Source organism: Urocitellus parryii, chromosome 2 (assembly GCF_045843805.1).
Source record: "Urocitellus parryii isolate mUroPar1 chromosome 2, mUroPar1.hap1, whole genome shotgun sequence".
Classification (NCBI taxonomy): domain Eukaryota; kingdom Metazoa; phylum Chordata; class Mammalia; order Rodentia; family Sciuridae; genus Urocitellus; species Urocitellus parryii.
This window is the reverse complement of record NC_135532.1, coordinates 167,221,152-167,248,885: the sequence shown is the minus strand read 5'-3', so window position 1 is coordinate 167,248,885 and position 27,734 is coordinate 167,221,152. Positions and strand designations below refer to the sequence as shown.

The following is a 27,734-nucleotide window of genomic DNA, read 5'->3' as shown; positions in this document are numbered from 1 at the left end:
ACATCCAGTTTGTCAAAAGTTTTTCTTCTCACTTTCTTTGGGGGATCTAAATCAGTTGGGTACAAATTCTGCTGTCAGTCATGTATGGCTTTTGGGGCTTATTAATTAAAAAAAAAATTGGCTTGATTCTCTGAGAATGCGCCCTCTAGAGGGAGTTTATATTGTTTTGGCCCAGAATTTAGGGATTTGGGCTTAGGCTCTCCAGAGGTCTTGGCTTTATTGCAGTAGTCTCTTAATTCAAATCCAGGTCAAGTGCTACTATTGACACGAGGCCTCAGTATAGTCCCAGGGCTCCCGGTTAGGTACAATGACCGCAGCACTAATTTTTTCCAGTTTTCTTTTGTGGTGGGGTGCTTAGGAAGGATGCCCCGGAGAATCTAGCTGGCTTTTCTGTCTGTTTAAGCAGAACCCACTATAATGTCTCATTCAAATCTTTAGTATAAACATAATTCTGTTTTGGTTTTCTATAACAAAAGAAATTAGGATTTTAATTTCATTAAAATCATTAATTTTAATGAAAAATTTTAATTAATTTTTCATTAATTTTATTCATTTAATATTAATATTCCTACAAAAGGAGAAATTTGGTAGATTCGCAGGTGAGAAGGCAGAAACCAGTCAGGGTGATAGAAGGCAAGTTTATTAGCCTCGAAAGGTCAGTTTCCTACTCTGTAAAGGGGGAAGATTCCAATCCCCTTCCTTGGGCTTTGTGAACATTTGCGGAAATGCAATTTGGGGAGCCCAGCTCTTACTCCACTATGACACAAGTTCTACGATCACCCAGGGGCGAGATGGACATTTCCCTCCCCTTGCTCTCTCCAGCGCCCGGGTGGGGTCCGCGTGGCCGCGGGTGGAGCGCCAGACCCGCGAAACACTGGGCAGACCCGCCCCCAAGGCCGAGCGGGCGGGAGGCGGAGCGCGCACTCGGGAGCCGCCTCCCGCGAGGGAGGGCGGTCCCCGGGGCTGGTCCTTGCCACCTCCCCTTTCCCCTGGGCTGTGCTCGCTGTCGCCGCTACATCTGCGAGTACGCGCGGCCTCCGCTGGCTCTGGGGCGCGCCATCCCGGGGAGGAGGGTGTAGAGCAGCGACTGCTGGGTGGCGGACTGGGTCTGTCCCCAGTCTCGGTCTGGGCGGGCGCGCGGCCTGGCTTTGCTGGGGCTGTCCTGCGTCTACCGGAGCAGCGGACCGGACCAGGGGCCTGCGGAGGCCAAGCCTGGCGCGAGGCTGAGGCTCAGGTAACGGCATTCCGCAGCGCACAGCCTCTGCTGCGGGCCCGGGAGGGTAGATGGGATGCTGCCCAGTAGGGAAGGACCCAGGGCGCTGCCCCAGCGGCTCCGCATCACGATTCCAGGATCGCCTCTCAGCACCTCTTGCCCCGCGGGCGTGTTCACCTGAGAACCCCCTCCTCACCGTTTTCCCTGGGAAACTGATCTCAGCCTGGGGGCCTGCGAGGCGCGCAGAAGTTCTGATCTTTCTCAGGAAGGGTTTGTCACGTGGATTTTAAAGGATTTCAGAGACCTCTGCCCTCAGTCGGGCTCTATTCGGCATCTGTTGATTGGTGCCACTTGCTGTTCTGTTTTGCTTTAGATAAATTAGGTTGACTATAGGCTTGGGGGTGGGGTAAGGCCCAGGGGGATGTATACCAAGGGAAGGCCTTTGGGTTGGTAGCCTTAAGGAGGGTGGGTGTGCACTCTGTTGCAAAGTGTTCTAGAGTGGGTGAGGGATGAGGACATCAAGGCTTGAGTGCACTGGTAGATCTGGCTGTTTGATGAATGGCAGCTGGAAGAAGGTGGAAATTTGAGAGCTGAGAAGACGTGGTTTTTCTCCTTTAAACATTAATCAGCTACTTTTTTTTTTTTTAAGGAAAAGAACATGATGATACAAGAAGGTCAAGAAATCTTAGATTGGAATGAATAGGATTCAGGGTTCATGTTGAGAAATTGGTATTCAAAAGAGGGCGTGGAGGACTATTCTGGAACGTGGCCAGAAGTACTGGAATGTCTCCCTAGGGGAAGGAGATAGTGCTTGTTTGGGTAGAGTTTTTGAATTTGAGCTTGTAGAGCAGGTTTAGACTTTGTGGACACTGGAAACTCTATAAAGTTGCAGAAACTTTGTGTCCCTGATATATGCATTTTTGAGAGGGGTCTGTAGCTTTGCTCTGATTGAAAACATCTCTTAAAGAGAAATTTTGAACTGCACTTCTGTAGCCTGAGGGGGAATGAGTAGAGAGGGCAATCAAACCAGCTCGGGGATTATATAAGTATTTAGTATCTACTTTAAGCTGAGCTATTAATATTATGTGCTTTATTCAGAGGTGCCTGCAAATAATTTGAGAACTGATTATTTCTTTGAAGATACTTATTCAGAATGGGAACATCGAAAACAAGTCAGTTGTTGTTTTCTAGTCTTTTTAAAAAAGCCATTAATGAACAATGGTTTCTCAAAGTTGCCTTCATGTCTCAGACATGAATTGAGTTCCTTTTAAAAATATAGATTTCTTGGCCCCAACTTAGACCTTTGAAAAAAAAAAGAAGTAATAATAAAATAAAAAAATTCTAGAGCCTAAGAATAAGCATTTCAAGCCAAGACCACAGGGTTCTCTAGTATTGAATTTACTGAAAGCCTTTGAGGTTTTTCTTTGAGATTGGGACTTGTTGGGCCCATTTAGAATAGGTTTTCTTAAAGGTTATATGAATGAATTGCTGTCAAACTTTTGTAACTAAAAGTCATGATCCTTCTAATGTGTCATCTTTAAATACATTTTTAAAGAAAAACTATGTAGTCATTTTATCAGAAAAAAATTGTTTTTGTTATAAAAACCATGGTAAATTAGAAGTTACAGAAGAAACAAGTTTCCCTAATTCATAATTGAGAGATGACTTACTAGTGATTCTTTCTGGCATTTTTTAATATAGAAGATATGTACCTACATAGATTACAGAATTGGGATTGTACTTTATATACATTTTTATATTCTTTTTCCCCCCACTTAGCACTTTCCCCTATACTTAAGTACTTTCAAATCCCATTTTAATGAAAGTATGTATTCTATCATGTGGATATGCTATAATTAATCACATCAGATCCCCATTGTTAATATTCAGATTCTTTTCCATTTCTGGTTATTTTAGCAAGGTCAACCCCTCTGGTTATTTCCCAAATGACAGAATCAAAAGCTATTTCAATGAATTTTATCAATCTCATTTTCACCTGTCTTGGTTTTCTCATATATAGGAAAATTAACATTTCTGAAGGCTCTATTTCCAGGTCCTTTCTCTTATTTCAGTAGTTCTCAAACTTTACTGCCTAGAGGATTCACCTGAGGAGCTTGTTAAAATTGCATTTTCCTGAGTCCCAGACCTAGCTATTTGAATACACAGTGGCAGAGGGTCAGAAGGTGGTGAGCAAGACAGAGAGAGTGCCATTTATCAGAGATGGGGTCCACTACCCTTTGAAAAGGGTTGGTGTTTGTAAACCAAAGTGAGCTAGTATTGGGGTGAAACTTTTTAATTTAAAATTTTTTCTGAAGATGGAATTTTACATCCATTAATTTTTCTTTATTTAACTTTATCCTGCCTCCCTCTTTTTTTTTTTAAACTATGTCATCTCTTTTAGTAGTTAGGCTGGAATTGTGGTGTGTCCTTAATATATTTCAACTAACGTTTCCTAGAAAATCATTCATTATTTACCAAATTGAGCACCTGCTACGTATCATGTTGGTTTGAGGCATTAGGAATACAAAAAACAGTGATTCTCTTGGAGAATTAAGTTAATGTACTCCCTTATATTGACTTGGGATATACTCTGTCTCAGACTTTATTCTCCTTTAGCTTTTTATTTTTAACTCATTTTAGACCTACTTAAAGGTTGGGAAAATGACACAGTGTTTACTTAGCTTCCTCTATTATTCTCTATTATTAACCTCTTACATAACCATGGTACATTTATCACTACTGTTAACTAAACAATAGACTTTATTTTAAGTTCAACAGTTTTGCTACAAGTGTCTTTTCTTTTTCTTTTGGTTTTGTTTCCATAGTCCCTTGAGTATCCCACATCACATTTAGTTTTTAATTCTCCTTCATCTCCTCCAATCTGAAATAATTCCTGATTTTTTTCCTTGTCTTTCATAATTTTTCCTTTTTTGAAGAATGCCAGTTATTTTGTGGAATATTTGTTTGATGTTTTCTTATGCTTGTTATGAAGCCATGTGTTTTGGCATAAATACTACAGAAGTGATGTTCTCTGCTTGGTGTGACATATTACCAGTTCACAGGATTTTAACCTCAGTCACTTCCTTAAGGTGACATTGTTGGGTTTCTCCACTACAAAGTTACTGCCTTTCCCTTTGTAGTTAATAGCCAAGAGAGATACTTTATGAATAAGCAAATTCTGCTGATCCTCAAAATTTCTTCCTTTAACCTTAGTACACATTGGTGAGTCTTGTCTGCAGTTTGCAATAGTTATTATTGTGATGTTTGCCTAATCATGATTTTTTTTTCCACTTCCCACTTCCTTATTAACTGAAAGTTTCCTGTAAGGGACAGCTGCCCTTTCTTTCCTGTTCATTTATTTTGTGATAATTTGTATTAGTACTGACTCATGAATGGTCATTTTATTCTTGGGCTACAATACAGTGTCACCATTATTTTATTGCTTAAATGCTTCTAGTTAGGGCCCTTTGGAGCTCAGTCTTTTGAGTATAGTGACTTGTACCTGTAAATAGCTGTCACCATATCCATCCTGTCCACCGCCCAAGGGGTGCATAAGGATCAGGCAGTGATCACTCAGAAGCCTTCTAAGGAGCTATAATTGGGACAGTGAACACCAGAGGCCTAAGGAAGGTAGGACAATGAGTGTGCAAATAATCAGCTCCCAGGAATTCTGCAAGGGTAAATGGAGTAGCACTGGTGCCCCAGGGAGTCTCAGGGGAATAGTACCGTGTGCCTGGGCCATCATGCCCACTCAGACACCCTGTATCTGCAGACTGATGAGATTGACATAGACATTGGAATGCTGGTTTCTGTGCTCTCAGTTGCTGAATGAAGACCACACCCTTTTGCACTAATGCATGAGTGCTTAGTAAATATTTGTGGAGTTGACGCTTGGTGTCCTTCCTGTCTCCTATGGTACCTTCAGTACTTCTCAATATTTTTCCAGTCTTGTTTCATGTATTCCCCGTGCTTTCAAGTGGGACTGGGGCTGGCTTAGTTAGAAAACAAATGGATTGATCTGGAAAAGATTGAAGTAAACTATTAGCACAAAAAAACTATGCTCTGCTTCCCTTTCTGTTCCCTTGGTGCCTACCCTGTGCTTAAAGACAGCAGGCACTCAGAAAAGACTGCCTGAATTAAGGGAAGGAAAGACAAAAAATGCAAAAGCAGGATGATTTCCAACTAACTCTAGGGCAGACATCTAGAGAGGAAAAGGGTGGTGAGTGTTGCCCTAAAATAACTTACGTTGCCTGAATTTTTTTCTCTGCAGTCATGATTCCCCCTGACATTCGGGACAGTTTTTTTTTTTTTTTTAATTAGTTGCTCAAAACATTACAATGATCTTGACATATCATATATCATAAATTTGATTCAAATGGGGTACGAATTCTTATTTTTCCCACATGTACAAATTGCAGGATCACGTTGGTTATACAGCCAGGTTTATAGAAAATAGCTCTGGGCCTTGTAGTGAGAGTTCATTTTATGGGTAGGGAAACATACTGAGTGGTAACCCCCAGTCATTTAGCCCATAAGCAGGGGAGGAGGGTGGAGATCTCTCTGGGGAGACAGTGTCTTTGCACCTCTGTTTACTCACAGGAACCAAGGCAATCTCTCTCTTGAACTTCCTTCATGCTGGCTTTTCGTACATTTAGTTTCGTGAAGGACACTTAGGCTTATAAAAATAGGTAGCTGATTATTCTTAACTGGGGTCAGATGTAGTCTCAAGAAGTAGGATCAGCAATTGCTCATAATGACTCCTTGCTTTTAGAATAAGTTCCTTGTTTTTGAACAAATTTATTAGCAATATTAGTTTATGATTATTCATAGCTCTTTACTTTTAGGGTAGGTTTAAAAAAATTTTTTTAAACAGTTTTTAGTTCATAGCAAAATTGGGTAAAAGGTGTAGACATTTCTGATACACTCTTTGCCTAGGATAGGTTTTTCAATCTCTAAGCCATGCCTCCCCCTCTACAAAATGAGGGAGCTGGACATGTGTTCTTTATGGTCCTTCTTGCTTTTAACATGATAGTAACTGTTATGGTTTAGATGTGGTGTCCCCCAAAAGCTCCTGTGTGAGACAGTGCAAGGTTTGGAGGAGAAATGATTGGGTTATAGCCTTAACCCAGTGAATTAATCCCTGATGGGATGAACTGAGTGGTAACTGGATGCTGGTGGGGTATGGCTAGAGAAAAAATGGTTCATTGGGGGCGTGGCTATGGGATATATATTTTGTATCTGTTAAGTGGAGACCTCTCTATCTGCTTTCTAATCATCATGTGAGCTGGTTCCCTCTGCCACACTCTTCTGCCATAATGATCCTTCCTCACCTTGAGCCCCAAGGAATGGAGTCTGTTGTCTATGGATGGGGACCTCCAAAACTGTGACCCCCTAAATAGACCTTTCCTCCTCTACAGTTGTCTGGTTGGGTTCTTTTATCACAGCAGTGAAAAAGCTGACTAAAACAGTAACAGTATGATCATAAATTCCTTCAACTCAATGATTCTTTCAGGGGACTGTGTCTGCATAAATAGCTCTTAGAAAAGCAATGTTCCTGGGGCCAAATTATTCAAGAGGTTTTTATAAAAAAAAAAAAAAAGACAACCCTGTATTTAAGCTTCCTGTAATTAAGTGCATAAGAAGTTGTCTGATTTGTCCCAGGAACCTAAAGACTTACTGTCATCTGCAGGGAAGAGAAACCTCTAGGAAGGCATCTGAACAGATAGGTCCAAGGAAAGGGACAGGAGGATGTGGAGAGGTAGGGGGAACCACTGCAGGAACTTGCATATTGTATGTATTGGGCCCACCTCGACATCAGGGGAGAAGAGAGAAAGTGTCCATGTGAATTCAGGATGTGGCAGAAGCACAGCCTTTGGAACTGAGCACCTGAGCTTTATCCCTTAATTAGTTTATGTGGTCTTAGGGAAGTTAATTATTCTCTCCAAACCTTTGTTTTCTCATCTATAAAATAAGACAAACTTGTGTCTCAAGGTTGAATTGAGAATTTATACAAGTGATTTAACCACAGTGTATGATGGTACAAGTAAATGCACAAATCAATGGCTCTTCTCATTAGCTGTTATTGCCTTCACCATTTACTTCTTGTGATGCCTTCATAGGGCCTAAACACAGGCCATACTTTTTAATTACTTCCTGGGTAAACATGCTCTTTCAAGGTCCATTTATAACATTGTGTTTAGAGAAATGGGTCCCATGAGAACTACCTAATCCCTTCCAAGGGCAGTGCCCCCAGTGATCTCACCAACTCTTGTCTGGTTCTACTTCTTAAAGGTCCCATTGTCTCTCGAGGTTGTCACACTGGGGATTATGTTTCTAACACATGAACCCTGGGGAGCAAACCACATCCAAACCATGGGAATATATAATACAAATAGTTTTTCTAGATAGATTTCTTTATTTTGATCCCCATTTTACAGGTAAGGAAACTAAGGCTTGGTTAAGTGACCGACCCAAGATTATGTGGCTGATATGTGGTAGAGCTATAGTTTCTGTCTAAATCCAAACCCCTGATCTGAAATACCACATTGTAGTTCTACCTGTTTTTCTTATTGACCTCCTGTGTTGGGACTCCCTTAGGTTTCTTGCCTTAGATCCAACTTTACACTGCGGGGGGGGGGGGGTGGGCCCTATTCCAGTGTCTCATTGAGAATATAACATTCATTTTCTATTGTTAAGGGCCATGCTTTTCTAGCTCACAAGGCAAAAGAACATTGGTATTTTTCTTTATTTTCTTATTGAGTTTGTGTTAGCTTTCTGTTTCTGTGACAAAACACCTGAGAAAATCAACTTAACAGAAGAAATATTTATTTTGGCTCACAATTTCAGAGGCTGCAGACTATTAGCTGGGCCTGAAGAAAGCTGCTCACCTCATGGCTGCTGGGAAGCAGGGGGTAGCTATGGCAAGGGGAGCATTATTGAGAGGGGAAGGGGGCTGGGTACAAGATATAGCGTTTTAGGGCATGCCCCCAGTGACCCATCTCCTCCAACCTGACCCCACCTCCCAAGGTTTCTACCATCACCCAATAATGTCATTGAATATGAATCCATTGATCCATTTCATCTACTGATGAGATTAGAGGTCCATTTATAACATTGTGTTTAGAGAAATTCCCAGAGGCCACACCTCTGAACATTGGGGATCAAGCCTTCAACACACGAGACTTTGGGAGATCTAACAGGGTCCAAATATGTTTCCATACAAGTTTTTACATTTTGTGAACCCTAAAGGCTGTGCCAGGAAGGAGCGACTAAGGAAGAGAGCCACTTGGGCTGTAATTTAGGCTGTCCCCAGCTCAGAAATGATGCCATTCCCCCTTCTGTCTTTTACCATTTTGTTCTGTATAACATCTGGATGTGGCTTCTCTTCTTGGGTGACAGCCTGGGCAATAATCCAGTAACGTCTAGATGTTTGAAGCCTTCTATCTCTAAAATCTGATACTGTAGTCAAGGTCCATTGGGGATGGGTTTAGTTTATGCTGAAGTGAATCATTTCAGGATAGGATTTCCATTCAAAGCAACATGTCTTTTGTGATTGCCTTTTAGAGATCACTGGAGCAGAACTAATGGGCAGAAGCAGCCATTGCATCTTTTGTTGTCCTTAGTTTGCAGTCAGATTGAAAAATTTCACTTGAAGCTTCCTCATCTGGATCAAAGCAGAAAGATACATATCACTCATAAAATTGAAGACATGGGCTTCAACCTGCATTTCCACCTTTCCTACAAGTTACGGTTACTGTTGCTTTTTACCTTATGCCTGACGGTGGTCGGATGGGCCACCAGTAACTACTTTGTGGGTGCTATTCAAGAGATTCCCAAAGCAAAGGATTTCATGGCTAACTTTAAGGCCATAGCTTTGGGGAAGGAAGAAACTCTGACTAATGAAGCCTCCATGAAAAAAGCAGAACTTGACAACTGTCCTTATATATCTCCAGACCTCAGTAAGTGTTTCCTTTTTTTCGTTTTTACAAGTACTTTGTAAAATTTTTATTTTGGCTCCAAAGGATATATAGAAAAGTATAAAAATAGATGTGTACTTGGTTAAGTTTCACAAAATGAAGATACCTCTGTAACCTGCATGTAAGTTAATAAATTGAATCTTTTTAATTTCTTGATACTAATGTTACAGGTTTGAGCCTTCCAGGAAGTTGAGGCAGTGTGAAGACCACCCCCCACCCTCCAAACCCCAATCCTTGCAATCAAATCAGAAAGATTTCAGACATGTCACTCAGAGTAATATGCATGAGTTTATTGAAGGGATAGGAAAAGGGAAAGGAGACACTTTTCAGAGAGGAGAGGGACAGTGGGCCTCCCCTGCACTCTAGTTTTATTGGGGATTCCAGAGAAGCTTCCTGCCCGGGTCTGCCTCTTGATTTTTGACTGTCAGCAGGATAATATCAGACTTTTAAGTTCCCACTGCCATGACAACTCTAGGTCACCTTGACCCATACTGATTAGTTCTAATTGGATTCTTAACCATAAATTTTTCTAAGAAAAGGGTCATAAAAATCTCCCCCTTCTGGGTAACTTGGATACCTCTTATCAACATTATTTCAGGCCTGCATTTCTCCTGCAGATACCAGGTAGTTTGCTGAGGAATGTGACATATCCTGTCTACTTAAGCCAGGCAGGGCTGCAGGTTTCTTGGAAAAGAAAGGATGTGGAGGTCAGCACAGTGGGCCCATTTTATAGAATTATTCCCTTAACCTCATGTTCCCATCAGTTGCACCTCTCTGTCCCCTATCACTGGTGAATGAACCCAGGGGTACTCTGCCACTGACCTACCCTCCAGCCCTTTTTACAAATCTTATTTTATGACAGGACCTTGCTTAATTGTCCAGGCTGGCCTTACAATTCTCCTGCCTCAGCTTCTTGAGTAGTTGGGATTATAGGCATACACTACCACTCCCAGTTGAAGAAATGGAATCTTCTTAGAATTCCCAAAAGTTTTCATGCTTCTTTCAGTCACTAAACTTGCTTCAAGATTCTAACACTATTCATGATATTTTTCCTGGTTTTGAACTTTACAAATTGGAGGTGCTACGTTATGTGTACTCTTTTGTGCTTGACTTCTGTTGCTTAACATAATTTTTGTAAGATCTTTTTACATGGGTGTTTGTGGTTATAGTTTGTTCATTCTCACTGATGTGTGGTATTCCATTATGTGAGCATACCCGATTTTCTTTTCCAACCACAAAAGTCTCTCTGTTGCATATAATAATACAGTTCGTTGATTTGGGCGGTGGCGTGGCTCCATGGGTCTTTCATCCTTCTCCTGAGACCAGTGGGCTAGCCTGGGCATGTTCTTCTCACAGACGGGTAAGTAAAGAAATGCAGGCACACTCGCGCCTCTATGGTGTCACATCTCTTTGACCCAAAAATTATGGAGCCTAGGAGCAGGAAATAAGTTTTTCTATGTTATCTTTAGTGTTTATTCTTAAATGTCATGTGTGTTTTGATTTCCCTTTGATGTCTTGACTTTCAACTTAAATGCATAGTAAATTGGTTTTAGTGAACACAATAAATTTGAGAGGAAAAAACTTCACTCAGTGATATTTCTCACATATCTTCATCCTACAGACCTTCAAAGTGCTTCGAGTTCTCCAGACACTTCCTCTGAACCTTTACTTGTATTGTGTTCTTTTTTGAGAATGCTTTTCCTCCATCCTTGTCTGCCTGGTAGATTCCTATTTAGCCATCAGAAATCCAGTTTAGATTTCTCCTGTTCCACAAAGACTTCTGGGACTGTCCTAGCCAGAGTTACTCTTATGTCCCTGTGTGCCCCATTGTGCTTGTGCTTGTTGTTCTGTGGTGAGCCAGCAGGATGTAGTCCCAGTGATCCTTTACTTTTCTGCAGTCCAGTTCCCTCCCTGGCCTGTGGTGTGGTTCTGACTCTCTACATATGTTTAAAGAACTCTCTGTGGGGTGGCCTAGGGCTCTTAGGGGCTCATTGTTCTTAGCTGCACATGAGGCTGCAGAGGACCCGTGGGCACCTGTAATCCCAGCAGCTTGGGGGGCTGAGGCAGAGGATCATGAGTTCAAAGCCAGCCTCCGAAACTTGTCGAGGCCCTAAGCAATTTAGTGAGAACCTCTCTCTAAATAAAATATACTTTAAAAAAGGGCTGAGGGCTGGGGTTGTAGCTCAGTGGTTAGAGTGTTTGCCTAGCACCTGTAAGGCCCTGGGTTTGATCCTCAGCACCATATAAAAAACAGATAAATAAATAAAATAAAGGTATTCTATCCATCTACAACTATAAAAAAATATATGGGAAAATAAATAAATAAATAAATAAATAAATAAATAAATAAGGCTGAGGAAATGGCTCAGTGACCCTGGGTTCAATCCCTGGTATTTTTTTTAAAAAAAGTGGCAGACCCTCTGTCTTAGTCTGTGTGCTTGGGTTGCTGTAACAAAATCCCATGAATTTAATTTTCACAGTTCTGGAGGCTTTTTGGAAGTTCACTATTAGGGTCTAGCACAGTTGATTCTTGGTGAGGGTGGTCTTCTGATTATATTCTTGCACAGCCTTTCCTTGGTCTGCAAATGCATGCACACACACACACACACACACACACACACACAAGTGGATGCACACACACACTACACACAGATTGAGATCCAGATTTCCTGTTCTTTTCAGAACAGTATTAATTCCAACAAGGAGGCCCCATTCTCAAGACCTCATCTTAACCTAGTTGCCTCTTAGAGGCTTCACCTCCAAATACCATCACATTGGGGATTAAGTCTTTAACACATGAACTTAAGAGGGGAGACAGGTATTCAGTCCCTCCATCTTCATTTCAGTTGAATCACAGTCTTGTATTCAGATTGATTTGTTACTTCCTTTTAGTCATGGAAAAATCAACGTATTGTTATTTTTTTAAATACATATATTTTTAGTTGTAGATGGACACAGTGCCTTTATTTTATTAATTAATTAATTAATTAATTTTTGGTGGTGGTGCTGGGGATTGAACCAGGGCCTTGTGCATGCTAGGCAAACAAACAACCAACTGAGCTATATCCCTAGCCCTTATTTATTTACTTATATATATATATATATTTTTTTTAATATTTATTTATTTATTTATTTTTAGAGAGAGAGAGAGAGAAAATTTTTTTATTTTTATTTTTTTGGTTTTTGGTGGACACAACATCTTTTTGTTTGTATGTGGTGCTGAGGATTGAACCCGGGCCGCATGCATGCCAGGTGAGCCCGCTACCACTTGAGCCACATCCCCAGCCCCAATATTTATTTTTTAGTTGTAATTTGGCATAATACCTTTATTTTTTTTTTATTTTTATATGGTGCTGAAGATTGAACCCAGGGCCTTGCACATGCTAGGCAAGTGCTCTGCCACTGAGCCACAACCCCAGCCCCCTATTCATTTATCTTTATGTGGTGCTGAAGATCGAACCCAGGGCCTCATACATTCGAGGCAAGTGCTCTATCACTGAGCTGACGCCCCAGCCCCCAAAGTGTTATTCTTGATGTATGTTCCATTTACAAATTACACATACTGAGATATGAAAATGAATTACTAAAATATGAATCTATTCAATGTATTTAAGCAGTAAAGTCTTATATAAAGAAGAGATGAGCATTGACACAAATGGAACAAGTACTGGATTAAGAGGGTGACATAAATAGCAATGTTTTAAAATGGTCCTTTTGCAACCTAGGAAAGGAGAGAACTGAAGAAGATGCTCTGGGGAACTGGTAGGGAAACCGAGAGGGACTAAGTGAAAGTGGATACTGAAAGGTTAGGGCACATGAAAGTTACACGGTGAGAAGGTGAGCAAGTGACATCAAGGGACCAGTGACATCAAGCCAGTCACAATAAGCTCTTTTAAGGTGCAAGAACAGAGGCATGGTGAGGTACTGATGGGGTTTATTAACAGGCCACATGGGAAGCCATTTCAGTGGCCACCCCTTCAACCCTGGGCAGCTCAGTAGCTGTGGGCAGTTCCTATAGTGTGTGTCTCATGTAACTCTGCTGCTTATTATTTACTTTTAGGGTGTGGCGACTATTGACTCTTTGTCTCATATACAGACTCTTCAGGAAGGTTCTTGTGGGTCAGAAATTCTTTTGGTTGTCTTGAGGCTATTACTTATCTGAGTGCTGTTGGGTAGAACCCTAAGGCACTGTTAGATAGTGGAGCCTGGCCTAACCATCATGACCAACATCGGGAATAGTCAGAGCAGCAAGGCATGGTGACTGAGACATAGGAAGGGCCAGTGACTGCTTTGCTCAGAGAGAGATAGTACAACTTTCAAATTTCTTGAGGTTTTACAGTCTGACCAGTATATGTGGATTGTTTTTGTCTTTGTTATTGTTTTAAAGGTGGCTCTGCAAGTGGACCTTACCACAGTTCCCTAAGTAGAACTCTGCCTTCTCTCTTACCAGTCTGTATGTAGATCTTGTTAATTCAGGTCAAATGAGGAGAGTCGGCTGCTTCAGCCTGATATTTGAAAACTGGCACAGAATTGGTTATCATGGATGGCCTTAGGTTTCATCTGGTCAAGTCGTTTCTAGACCCACTGAATAAATGCTATGCTTGATTGGAAACGTCTGCTCTGGTGGCACAGAGGGAGGATTGTTGCAGTGTGGCATATACCAGTCACCACTGGGCCTGGAGGAGGGGCTGCTTTCTACTTCTTTCCAGTGCTCTGCCTTCAGGGGGTTTAGGCAAGAAGTGGACATGAGGCTTTGTCCAGGAGCTTGATTTTGTGTAATGCTCTTGATTTTCAAGAGATTTCACCTTCCTTCTGGAATTTTGAAAAGGAGAAGATAGAGCATATTTGAAGAGTCTACTTACTGTAGCTCAGCCCTTTGCTCATCACTTGGGTCACCAGCACAGTCTCCATTTCCTACTTCCAGTGTATCATAGAGCAGAATTGATGAGCATTTGTAGCCAGTTCTCCTTGTCACGTGTTTCTGTGGTTATAGTTCTTGACTGAATGAGACTTGAAAAATGTACTAGTATGAGTGAATACTCAGAGTGCTCACTGGGCGCCAGGCAGCAGCCTGAGCTCTTCTCCTGTGTTATCTCATGTAAGCCTTTCGGCACTTAGTGAGGTAGCTTCTGTTTTGATCTGTGTCCTGTGTTTATTGTAGGAGGCCAGAGCAAGCTTATTTTCAAACCAGATCTCACTTTAGAAGAAGTACAGGCTAAAAACCCCAAGGTGCACAGAGGCCGGTATCGTCCTGAGGAGTGTAAAGCTCTTCAGCGGGTCGCCATCCTCATTCCCCACCGGAACCGAGAGAAGCACCTGATGTACCTGTTGGAACACCTTCATCCCTTCCTGCAGAGGCAGCAGCTGGAGTATGGCATCTACATCATCCACCAGGTGAGTGGGGTGGTGTGTGTCTGCCCCAGGCCCTGCCCGTGGGCTTCTCCCCCCCTCTAAGGGCTTTGGCCATTTGATCCCATTGACTGTCTTGGGTAAACTGTCATCAAACTATTATCAAAGGAGAGTTCTCTTACTTCACATCTTCTTGAAAGCAATAGAGGAAATTCTTATCCCAAGAATTGGAGACCACATTCTGGGATATTTTACTGCCCTAAAATGAACCTCCGGATGAAGCCTGTTCTCGTGAGCTCTTCCTATTTAGCCAACACCTACCCTAAAATTTCCCTGAGGCTTACTGGTCCTTCATGATGTTTCCTTCTGCATTTGTTATATACTACATGATGAGATGCTTAGCTTTCCATTATTAAGTATAGCTATTCAGTGGAGATCTAGACAGAGAACTTTGATAGAGTGCCACATGTAAATAGCCCTCAGTTCTGTGACTCTTCACATTTTTGTTTTTTACTTTGCCACTATTTATTTTGTCAGACACATATGTTTAATTTCAAAATTCTTGACTTACTTATTTGGCTTCAAGAAGCATCATTTAGCAGGAAAAATATGTAACTGTGGGCTACTTTTAAAGAGTTTACCTCTGAGATCAGTGGAGTGATTGATTTAAGATGCCTGTTTGATGTTAAAATTTCGTAAAATAAAATATCAGTTTAAACATCCATGTTTATGCTTTTTAGAATCAATCCTGGGCTATCCAAATGATGCTCCTTCAAACCCTTACAAAATCTAAGAATGCATGCAAAATCATTAGCAACTTAATTAATATTGGTTTTAGCTGGTGATATTTGTTTGAGGTAGAACTTTTGATAGCTCAGAGGATTAGCTGTGCACTGTATTCTTTGTGATACAACTGTAGCTCCAGAAAATTAGTGTGCTTCTTTAGTACATCCATGTACATATTTAAGGACTTTAACCAAACTTTTACAATTGTTTTCTTTTAAAATTATTTTTATTCTTAACATTGTTGGCCAAAACTAATTTATTTAATTCTGAGTTCTTACTCAGGATGGCAGCCTAGAGGTGTAACACTATTTTTATGAATGAAAACACGTTTGATTTGTATAATTGTTTTCAGGAAAATGCTCTGGGAACTTCCGAGAATGGCTTGCACTTATATTGTGATAAACTATTAATCAAATTAGAATATATTTGATCTAGTTGGCTGTGAAAAATTAATACTACAAAAAAGTTAATAACTGAAACATATAATAACTGAAACATATAGTTTAACAGTTAATACCGTTAAACTATATTAAACAGCATTAACTGGTAATATTTCATACCATAACTTTGGTGATCTTACCAAAGGTCAAACTTTTTACTCAGTGACAAATCTTGACTCTCTTTCTATAAGGCCACTCACCATGAAGATTAGCCTCTGTCATTAATAATAAAACAGGGGGCTGGGGATGTGGCTCAGGCGGTAGTGCGCTTGCCTGGCATGCGTGCGGCCCGGGTTCGATCCTCAGCACCCACATACAAAGATGTTGTGTCCGCCAAAAACTAAAAAATAAATATTAAAATTCTCAAAAAAAATTAAAAAATAATAATAAAACAGGATTTTCTTATAGTAATTCCAATAAACTTTTAAATAGATTAGAAATATTTGCAGTAACCTTTTCTGTTTATAGGTCCTGACTTCTTGATCCTTTCTGGCAAGCTATTAGCTAAATCTCTTGGAAGCTTAGTGTTGATTCCTCATAGTGGTTAAGATTGGGATCAGCCAAGAGTTAACAGTGAAGCAGTGACTAGGAGCTTTTTATGTTTTTATATCCTTTATCCTTTAATTAGCGTGACTAGTTTGTCTGATGTTTTGTAGTTTTAAATGGAATAAATAAAAATATTTTTGAGAATTTTGAGTTTTTAAAAGTATTTTATTATAATAAGAACACTTAACACAAGACTATTCCTTTAATAAATTTTAGATGTACAATACATTATTGATTATTTGAATTATTTATATTTTGAAACTATATTAAAGAATTTTCCTTGTGACAAAACATATAAGATTTACCATGTCAGCCATTTCTTTTCACTTTTATTTATTCTTGCCCTCTCATCCATTTTAAGGAGGCTGTTCAGTGGTGTTAGGAATATTCACTATTGTGCAGGCAGCCCATCTCCAGAACTCTTCACTGCTAGACTGAAGCTCTGTGCCACCACAGACAACTTTCCAGAGTGTTTTTAAGCTACAGAATACGAGTATGTGTGAAACACAAAGAAAAAAAAAAAACAGTGGTCCTTTATTGTCATCACATTTATTCTGTCAGATCTTAATGTCACAAGTACGGTTTTGTGTGTTAACAAGAAAAATACCAACTCCTGAATTGGAGCGGGAACAATAGGAAACCTTATTCCAGGATATTTTCATGTTTTAATATCCCTTATTTATAGGCTGGAACTAAAAAGTTTAATCGAGCCAAACTCTTGAATGTGGGTTATTTAGAAGCTCTCAAGGAAGAAAACTGGGACTGCTTTATCTTTCATGATGTGGACCTGGTGCCTGAGAATGACTATAACCTTTACATGTGTGAGGATCAGCCCAAGCATCTGGTGGTTGGCAGGAACAGCACTGGGTACAGGTAGGTGGCTCTGCCTGTGGATTGCTGAGGTTGAGTCTTGCCCCGTGGTAGTTAAGGTTGTGTGGAACACAGCATCTGACCGTCATTGAAAGACAAGAAATAGGAAAAATGGTCCATTTTCCTCTAAAGTACAAAATGGGAATCAGAATAAGGAAAAAAATCCAATAACAACCTTGACAGAGGATCATAGAGACAAAAGGGAAAGTGCAGGAGAGAATATATTATAAGTGCTGCAGATGGTGGCAGCTCACCCCCATGGGACTTTACAAGCTATTCCCCATGAGTTTATGTTCTCTGTCAGTTTATCCGTTAATCCCTGACTTCTCCCTGTAGGAGGCAGCAGGATGATGACCCTTAGGCCAGCTCTGAGGTCTCTTTGTGAGACAGGACATCTCTTTCCAAGCTGCTGCTACTTTCTAGACTTCTGAGGAAAAGTGGGAAAAGGCATATCCACTGAGGCTGAGCCCAGGACACCCAGAACAAGTTCCTTTCTCTCAAAGCCACTATGGGAAGATGTAGTGAGGTGCTACATCTCTTCATCCCTCCCCAGAAGGGGTGGAGCTGCTTTTCAACCTTATTTTATACCAGTTCCTATTCAAGCCTAACCAGGGGCAACAGTAACCAAGAAAATTTCTCTACAAATGAAACTCTGTGCTTACTTAATTGTATGCACACTACTTCAGCCCTGATGGGAGCGAGTGTGAAGTGGAAATGGGATCTCCTGATGCCTCGCTTGGTCTTGGCTTCCATGTTGTTTTTCCAGCCTAGCTCTCTTACTGTGGACCACTTAAGAGCAATCGTTAGTAACAGTGACCATAGCTGACCTTGCCTAATCCCTGTGTTAGCTAATCCCTGGGATAGAAACAACACCTAGAGCGAGAGCACAGTGTTTTTAAGAACCCAAGGAAGGGTCTTAAGCTTTTCCCAGGACTGTGGCCCATGAATCTGGTAGAATCAATAGGAGCTTCCAGCAGGGTTCCAGACATGCCAGAGAGCATGGTCCAGCATTGGAGGAAATGCCAGTAGTTTGGTAGTATTCTAGAATGAATGACTAGGAGGAGAGGCAAGAGATGTAGGCCTTGCTTAGTCTGATAAGAAATTTGGATTTCCTGTGGAAGCAGGGAGGGGAGCTGTTGAAACATAGTTACAGCTGAGGAATGACAGGAGGTCGCTCAGTTCAACTGGTCTTCAATGTTTTGGTTGGAGCAAGGCAGGAGGGAAGACACTAGGGAAGAGGTGCCATGTGCCATGTGTGGGTAGAGGCAGCAGGGCCAGAGTGCAGGGAGAGAATCACAAGATTTTTCTCTTTTGAGGAACCTGATCTTTATTTCTGAATCTTAGTCTATAGAAGTTTTGTTTTGCTTTGAAGAAAAGCATTATGTCATAGCTGGGCCTCCCCCTCACCCCAGAAGCATGTCACCATCTGTTCACTTATTATGTAGAATGAATGTGATATTGCTGCTTAAATACTGAAGATCTTACCCCAGACAATTGCCAGAGATGATAACCTTAAACTTTCCATCACCCAGTTTTTTCCTGAACAATCACAGGATTGTTTAAGGATAGTTTTTTGATTAGTCTTTTTATCACTGTGACTAAAACACCTGCAAAGGACAACTTAAAGGAGAAAAAAATGTATTTGGGGCTTATGGTTTCAGTTCATAGACAACTGACTCCATTGCTCTGGTTCCAAGGCGAGGCAGCCCATCATATGGGAAGGGCCCAGTGGAGAAAGCTGCTGTGCTCATGGAGGATGGGTCAGGAAGCAGAGAGCCAGAGAGGAGAGAAGGAGCCACAGGGAATCTGCACCCTTCCAGGGCTTGGCTCTAGAGACCCACCTCTTCTAGCCATGTCCCACCTGCCTAGAGTTTCCACTCAGACAGTCCATTCAAACTAGGTTATAGCTCTCACAATTTAATCATTTCACCTTTGAATATTCTTGCATTAACAGGAGCTTTTTGGGGACACCTCATATCCAAACCCTAACAGAGGAGCCTTGGGTTGGGATTCTAAATTGTGTTTTTGTATTAAGCTGAACATTAAAGAAGCTGAGTTCTTGAGCAATCCTGCTGGGAATTGAGGTTGACTTATCATGGATTCCATCAGATGCTACATACACAGTCCAGTGTGTGACTCTTATTGTTTAATTTGCTATTGTACCTGGCCAGACTTTTTTAAATTACTTTTTTAATAACTGGATATCAGAAAACCTTTGTTTCCCTGTAACTGACAGGTTTTCTTAATGTAAATCAGGTAATTGAATGTGTTCCCCATTTTGGTCTGGATGCAGGAAGCTCTGAGCCAAATCTTAGCCCTCTTTTAGAAAATAAAAATAATTTTATTTGCAGGTCAGAGTTCTGGTGTATTTCCTGTGGGTGTGGTGCTGGGCCTCTCACATGCTAGGCAAATTCTCTACCCTGAGCTATATCCTCAGTCCTGTGTTTCTTAATCTTCTATTCTGATTTAGTTTCTTCTCTGGTTCTAGTTTGTCATTTAGATTTTTTTCTTATTGTATCATGTGAAGATGTGAAGGACTTCATTTTTGTGGCAAGGGAGAGGGATGGGAAGCAGTGTAGGAGGTCACTCCTTCCCCTCTACCTAACCTTTGCTATCCTGGGGAATATCCCACTGATGCCTGGCAAGTCTGGCTGCAGGCAGCCAAGTGTCTGCCCCCTGTTGGGAAGTGTGTGTCACTGCACCACAGAGCTTAAATTACGTACTTTACTGTTCTAATAGCCTGGTGAGCATATAGAAGTGGCTTCCCTTGCACCCATGCAAAGGGAAGAAGTTAAGGTAACTTGCCCCAAGTGTCTCAGAATCTGATCAAGCTAGAAAGAAACCCTGGACTAGCCTGAGGCAAATTTTACTGCCAAGTATTCCTTTGACACCTGCCTGCTATCTATAAGGACTCTACTGTTATTTTATGACTACATTTTCCTCACCTTGGGGCCTTTATAGCCCTTTAAAAATACATAAGCCTGTTCTAGCCTCAATTAAATATTTATACTTTTCCATATAAAAAGAAAAAACAAAAGCAAAGATCAATAAACATGGAGACAGTTACCACTTTAACAGGAAACTCCAAAACCAAGAGGTCCTTACCTTTTCTCCCCTGTCTTCTTCTGCTCTTCTCCACTCCACCTAAGCTTGTCTCAGGTGATCCTCAGGCAACTGTGCTTCTCCCTCCTGTGCTTTTCTCATGGAGTTCTGGCCACCAGGACATCTCCCATTCTTTTCTGTCTGAACCCTTCCAGGCCCCACTTTTCCAATGTAGTAGTAACTCTTTCTCAAAACCCTTGTCATGCTCACCTCTCTTGGTGGATTATAAACTCTTGGAGGGCTAATGTATCACCATGCTTAACCAACCACTTTGCACATGGTGGACGGTGGTTGTGACAGATTCCTTCCAAAGCATCAATGCCGGTTCTCTCTTGGAGATTGCTTCTTGGTGCCTGGCAGGTTATGCCTGGGTGGTGGTTCTACTAACAGGGTCTTAATGAAGCTGCCGGCTACAAGTAGTTAAGAACCCCTTCTCAGCCAGACAGAGTCTGATAACCATGGCTATAGTCAATGCTAGTAGGTATCAATAACAGCCACCTTCTTAGCCCTTTATTTCCTTTTGTTTACTTTAGGTTGCAAAAATGCCATTTCCCAGAATTTTAGGTTGGAGGTATATAGCTAAGTCTGTTTTTACCATGAGCCAAGCAGGGTTCCAGTCTGTATGCAGAACATAGAAACAAACAAGTGAGCTGCAAACTAGATTTCTGATACAAATCTTTAGATGGCAAGTGTCTACATATTTATTGACTTTTTTCCCCCCTTTTGGCTTTTCTTCTTATCTGGAAAAACATCGATATTTAATTGATCCTGGAACTTTTGAGCTGAAGTGAATTAAAGTTAGAAATCCTCCATGTTTCATCTTTTTATTCAGGGATGGCCAAGTTACTGAGCTGCCTTCATTAGCCTCTCTGACTTGTTACAGTGTTATACTTAATGGTTATCTTTATTCTCAGATTTGCTGATTTGTCCACTGATAAGACATGAGTCCTACATGACTGGAAGGTGCTCATTGACTATTGTCTTCTGGTCTCCTTCCTGGGTTTTCTCTCTTTGTCTTTTACTTGTCAGTATTCCCAATGGTTCTTCAGAGTTCACAGCCCACAGTTCCACCCTTCAAGCTCTTCCCAACACTGCTTTGTCTTGGGTGATCCTCTGTCTCAAGCACTACCTGCTGGTAGCTTATTTCTAAAGCAAAACTGTAGCTACCTGCTCACTTGTGAGCTTCTACCCTGTATCCTTGCCTACTGGCAGAAGCTCCAGGGCTATCTCAAATTCAGTTTGTCCAATACATAGTTTTCTCTTTTCCTCTCAAAACCAAATTGTTGTTCTGTGTACCCTATTTTCATAAAAGGCAGTTATCTTCTACCTAGTTGCTCAAGCCAGAAACTTCAGGGATGGTAGCGGGTATGTTGGATTCTCTAGGAAGCAGACTCTGAGTTGGAGATTTGCAGAATATGTACATACAGTGTGTGTGTGTATGCACTGTCTTTTGTTCTCCACCTGTCCCCTGAAAGAGTAAAAGTAACATATATTAAATCCTGACACTCATTCATGCTGAGCCTGGATGTAACATCAGAATCCTTCTTAACTGAGTTCCCTTAGCAGCCATTATTGTTTGCTGGGTTATTGCATGAGATGAAATCTGTTGTCTAGATCTGATGTTATGGTGCACATTTAGGTATCTCTACAGAGCTCTGTACACAAAGGTATGAATAACTGGTGGGTGGCACTTTGCTTAGTGAGCAGAGGTGAGCACATGTCTAGACAGAGGAATGAAGGCGTGATAGGAGGCCAGGAGGCTGGGCGGTGGACATCAAGCAGGAGTGGGTGGGACCTGAGTGTTCCTAGAAGGCCCACCCTGAAATCAAAGACCTCTGAAGCATCTGTGGGAAGTAAAAGGGCTTTGTACTAATGTTCTTACCTTTTCTCTTCTCTTTTACTCCAGGTTACGTTACAGTGGATATTTTGGGGGTGTTACTGCCCTAAGCAGACAGCAGTTTTTCAAGGTGAATGGATTCTCTAACAACTACTGGGGATGGGGAGGCGAAGACGATGACCTCAGACTCAGGTGAACAACAGAGAAAGGTCCCCTTCAAGGGGCTCTGCTATCAGTGGTGGCTCTGGAAGTCTGCATTTATGTTTAGTTCCTACAGATGCCAGTCCAGAAGGGCAAGAGGCTGCAGATTTGCACTTAAGGGTTGACAGAGCACCGAGGGAGGGCAGGATAATCCAAGCTCTTTGCCAGGGGCATCTTGGAAGTGAAGGAAGATGGTTTATTCCTGTTTGGGCTGTAGAAATATTGGTGGAGGGCTTTGAGTCCTCATCAATGGTTGCAACAGTGAATGAGGGATACCACACTTGCAGTCTGCAGTGTAGAGAAGGGCCTGTTATAAGCCTTGTGCTTTTTCTCAGACCTCGGGGGAGCCTGACACAGTTCTCAGTGTGCAGAGCAGAGAGTATCAGTAGCCTCTGAGGAACCCTGCTCTCTGTAGTAGGCAGGAATGTCTTTTCTCTCCTGCACGCTGCAGGGACTGCTGATGGACTGGCTTGCAGGATTGATTCCAGGCTGTTGGAATTACCCTCAGATTCCCTCAGACCATTTTCTGCTCTAGGGGGCTCATAGGGAATGCTCAGGGTGTCTAGTCTCCTCTCTCACCTTGGATTTTGTGGCCTGATGGTTAGAAGTTTCCCTGCCTCCTAGAAATCAGTAATTATTAAAGAGCCTGCAGCCAGTATGTTAGACTTAGAATCATGGGACCTTGCTGGCTGACAGGAGACCCCTTCCCTCCTGCTGTTGCCTCTTGGAAAGGAAATTTCTAAGCTGAGGTTCTGAATTAATAGATGTGTGACTATCAGAAATTTTCCATTGCTTTGATATGAAAAAGCTGGAGTCTACATGCTGGCCTTGTTCCCATGTCTAGGCTGAAGGCCTCTGGTGTGTTTTTGGCAGGCGGGGTAGACTCCCTGACTGATGGCTCTGTGGCCCTACCCATGGGCAAGTGTGTGATCAAGGCCTATGACCTGGACGGGGGTGCCTGCTAGATTTCAGGGCAAGAGAAGCAAGGGCTAGAGGTAACCAGTACCCATTTTCCCCCCAAATCCATTTCACTGCCCAGCTGGTTATATACCCTCACTGCCTCTTTTCCTGCTGTTCCTCAGCTTCAAGGTAGAGGGGAGCCCAAAGTTTTGGTTTCATTCAGTAAGAAAAAAATATCATGGCTTTCAGAATGATTCTCAACTAATGCTGTGCATAAACCAAAATGACTTGAACATAAAACTTGGTTGAGTTTTTGTTTGTTCTGAGACAGGGTCTCACTCTATTGCCCAGGCTGATTTCAAACTCCTGAGCTCATGACCCTGCAGCCCCAGGGTCTATAGACATGTGCCACTGTGCCTGGTGCTTCGGGTTGAGAATTATTTACTAATTATTTAGCACCACCTTTTCTTGCTCTTACATGAACATTATAGTTTGCAGCTCATGTTCCATATGAATTACATTATGTGAGTCTTTCAAATCAACTTCATAGAGAGGCTATCATTTTACAGATGATGAAACTGAGACCTGGAACAGTGAACTGACTTACTGGGGTTATACATAAAAGGGTCTAGATTTGAACCTAGGTTTGTGGCTTTAACAGTCATTCCTTTCTTGGTTAAAACAAGGTAACACTAATTAGGGATCCTAATAGACTTGATTCTATTCTTCAGGTCCCTATTTATTTAATAAAGAGTTTTTGTTTGTTTGTTGTTTTTTAATGATTAACTGTAAATTGACATATTTCCTGTGTGCCCAGTAGTAAATGTTCCGTGTCATTATTTCATGGGCTTATTGCATGAGGATCCACTATTATAAGAAACTCTGAAATATTTTAAGTGTTGTGCCTTTTTTTTTTTTTCTGATGCCCAATCAAGCTGTTCATGTGAATTTTCACAGGTGACTTTTTTTTTAAGTGCTCTGTGGTTGATAAATGGGATAGTTTTTTTTTTTTTTTAAATCTCCTCTGTTATTTTTCTAGGGTTGAGCTCCATAAAATGAAAATACTACGGCCAAAGCCTGAAGTGGGTAAATACACGATGATCTTCCACACTAGAGACCAGGGCAACGAGGTGAATGTGGAACGGTAAGCCCTAGATTCACGTGCCTGGCGACCTGCTGGCCCAGTCCCTGTCAGTAGGACTGTGCTGATAAGCCAGTTAATTTTCTTAAAGGCCTTTTATTAATCAAAATTTCAGACAAAAACAAAAGTGAGGAGAAGAGTTCATGGTATCCTCACTTTGACAGTTGTTAATTCATGGCCTCAGCTCGTCCCCCTCTGTTTCCTCCTCCTTTGGGGTTCTTTAGAAACAAATTTACAGGTGTTATAGCCTCTTAGGTGTAAGTACTTCATTGTACATTATCAAAATATAAAGAGTTGTTTTTTGAAGAACTATAAGACCATTATCATACCTAAAATAAAATGAACAGTACTTCCTTAGTATCATCAAATGCCAATCTGTTATCAGATTTCTCTGATTATTTTATAAATACTTAAAAAACAATTGATTTGTTCAGTTCAATATCTAAACAAGGTCCACAATGCATTTGGATGGTTTTTTGCTTTTTTTTTTAATCCAGAGGTTCTCTCTCCCCCTCTTCTCCTCCCTTCCTCCTCCTTCTCTTAATACCTTACAATTTATAATTTATTTGTTTATCATACAAGGTCATTTTTTCCGGTAGAATTTTCTACATTGTGGGTTTTGCCAGTTGCATTCTGGTGATATAATTTAATATATTCCTGTGACCTCTGTATATTTTCTTATAAGTGGGGAATTTTTCTAGGTTTTAGGAAACTTGAACTGATTCTGAATATTAGTTTCAGGGAAGAACACTTTATCCATGGTGTTACCTCCTTTTTATGATGGGAGAATTGATCTGTGGGTTCAGGTATCGTCAACCTGGTCCCCTAATTGTGAGATTGCTCATCTGTTTATCGTCTAGTGAGCTTCAGCACCACTGATGCCTGTTGCCTAAATATGTGACTTAATCAGGGGTTGTAACACTTTAATTCTGTTATTCCTTCAATTATTAAATTTTTTTCAGAGAAGGACTTGCCTTCTTCATCTGTTTGAATATGCTGGAGTACAGTTTTATAGGGAAGGCAGAATAAAGAGAAAGAACCAAGCATTGATTTATCATTTTTCCGAACAATGAGATGGTTCTCTGGCATCTTTCAGGATGTGATTATTGTTCTTTTTGATACTCAAGTTGTCTCATCTTTGTCCAGTGTGATCTTCTCCAAGCTGGCTCCTGAATCCTTTTGACAGAATCACGGCAGTCTTTGAGAGTTTTTTGCCCTGAATTCTGGGGAGGTGAAAGATTCTAACCTCATTTTTGTTCTTTCCTGCCCTAGGAATTAGCCCTTTCACCAAAGAATCCTGGCAAATAAGACAATTCCTTTTGTGGCTCTGATTGAGGAATTTTTATTTCTTTGTTCAGATTTTTTTCTCCTAGATTTTGGAATAGTATTAAAGGGCTTCTTGCCTATTTTTAAAATCTGTCATTCTAACAAATGTCACCTAGAGAGCTATTTTGACTTTCCTCTCTTTACAGTCTTTATCCATTGATGTGAATTTTTTTCATTATAAAAATTAATTATTGAATAGTTACAAAATTAATTGAATAGTTACAAAATAATACCTATAAATTATTTGAAAAGTGTGCACATTCTTGATACTTACCCTTGATGTATGCCCATGACCTGTGTGGCCTCCTTAAAACCTCTTCATACCCACCCCTGCCCCAGGTGACACTTCTTTGAATATTTGTGTTCGTGATAATTATTTTGGCTTTGTTTCTTGTTTTTTGTTGTTGTTGTTGTTTTGTTTGTTTGTTTTTGTTTTTTCTCATGTTCAGGAACAAATGGTTGTTCACTTTTGCATCTTCTTCAACTTTATGTAAATGAAATCACACTGTGTTTCTTCCCCCTTAGTTTCAATCCCTGTCCCTATTGTTGCTTTTCACTGCTAAACTCCTAGAGACCTATTATTCCATTCACTGCCCACTCCTCCCACATTCCTTAGCTCTTTTGAGCTTCTGTGCACCTTACCCAGGGTGGTCACTCTGCCTGGAGTGTCTTTTCCTTACCTTCTTAGTGAATCTCACCTCTTTTAAGCCTGACTGAAATTTGCAGTCTCTACACCCCTTCCCAGATTTCCATTTGAGGTTAGGAGCTCATTCATTCATCCTCCTGTACTCATATCCTTCCTTTTTTGGAGACATAGGAAAGCTCTGTACCTTCTCCACCTACAGACACAAAACTTTCCCAACAATGTTGGAGGGTTCAGTGATCCTCTGAAGCTCATCCAAAGACCTTTTAGGAGTGGGTGACCTACATCCTGTTGTATTAGTGGTCTTTGTAAATCCTTTTGTCCTGTAGACTGGGGCTCACTGTGGGCAGCAACTCTTTGGTTCTCAGTGTCCTATGTGGGGTCTGACAAGTGAATACATGGCTATTATTGCTGTCTCCTATTTTGAATGGGAAAGACAAAGTTGTTTTGCAGTAGGAAACCCAACAAGTGCAGTAATTTGTAAGAATACTTTTGCCACATTTTGGGGTAAGGCAAAAAGCAATGGAGACATATGTTAAATTCTTTTTTTAATCATTCACATTTGTTCTTATCTTTAGGATGAAGCTCCTACACCAGGTGTCACGAGTTTGGAGAACAGATGGGTTGACGAGTTGTTCTTATAAGTTGCTCTCTGTGGAATACAATCCTTTATATATCAACATCACAGTGGATTTCTGGGCTGGTGCATGACCCTGCATCTTTTGGTGACATTTGAAAGAACTGATTATTTGATTGTAATGATTTTGGCCTAGAGACTTTTCTTAGTAGCACATAATAAGAACATGTTGCAGCTAAATATTGGGCTGAATTTTTTTCCTTTTTGTATTTTCTTCACAGAGCTCCTAATGATGTGGAATGTAAAACCACTGTAGCAAGACAGTTTTCTTAGTTGTTTGATCATGAAGGTTAAATATTATAATACAGATACTTGAAGGATTAAGTACAAAAATCTCTCGGAGTATAGTGGAGGCTACCTGAGAACTTTGGTTGAAGATTTATTTAAGCTTAAAGTGTTGTATTATGAGATACAAGGCCATAGGAAATAAGATTTCTGATGTCTCAGAGGTCTAGAATTGTTCTCATCCAATATAGCAAGGTACGGAGATGTGTTTCTGTTATTCATTTATTCTGCTTGGTCACCTGTGAAGTGGTGGGTCCTAGGGGTGAAGAAGGCCACAGAGAAAAGGTGAAGAATCAAGAGGTGGTGAACTTGAGATTGAAGAAGTGGCAGGAGGACATAGTGTCAGATGAACTGCCTGCAACAGCTGTACTGGCCACCACCAATGCTCCACAGTGGATCCCACCCCCCAGATGCACCTTCCAGGAAGAGCCCAGGAGAACACATTATCTACTAGTTTTTAAAGCATTTTTGTAAAATGATTT

General features: G+C 41.0%; 1 protein-coding gene across 1 annotated transcript; it reads left to right on the top strand.

The window, feature by feature from the left end:
* The first annotated feature begins 1,013 nt into the window (after nt 1–1,013).
* B4galt4 (beta-1,4-galactosyltransferase 4) lies at nt 1,014–27,734 on the top strand. The gene is made up of 7 exons (XM_026394851.2): nt 1,014–1,234; nt 8,777–9,171; nt 14,351–14,583; nt 16,996–17,183; nt 22,189–22,311; nt 24,260–24,364; nt 26,909–27,734. The coding sequence occupies exons 2-7, from the start codon at nt 8,922–8,924 to the stop codon at nt 27,039–27,041; spliced, it is 1,032 nt and encodes a 343-aa protein (XP_026250636.1). The 5' UTR covers nt 1,014–1,234; nt 8,777–8,921; the 3' UTR covers nt 27,042–27,734.

Bases quoted from the DNA above. Each gene is read 5' to 3' on its own strand.
- B4galt4 (XM_026394851.2), top strand. From the start codon at position 8,922: ATGGGCTTCAACCTGCATTTCCACCTTTCCTACAAGTTACGGTTACTG. The intron at 14,584-16,995 runs GTGAGTGGGGTG...CCTTATTTATAG, and splicing joins GCATCTACATCATCCACCAG to GCTGGAACTAAAAAGTTTAA. The intron at 24,365-26,908 runs GTAAGCCCTAGA...TCTTATCTTTAG, and splicing joins AACGAGGTGAATGTGGAACG to GATGAAGCTCCTACACCAGG.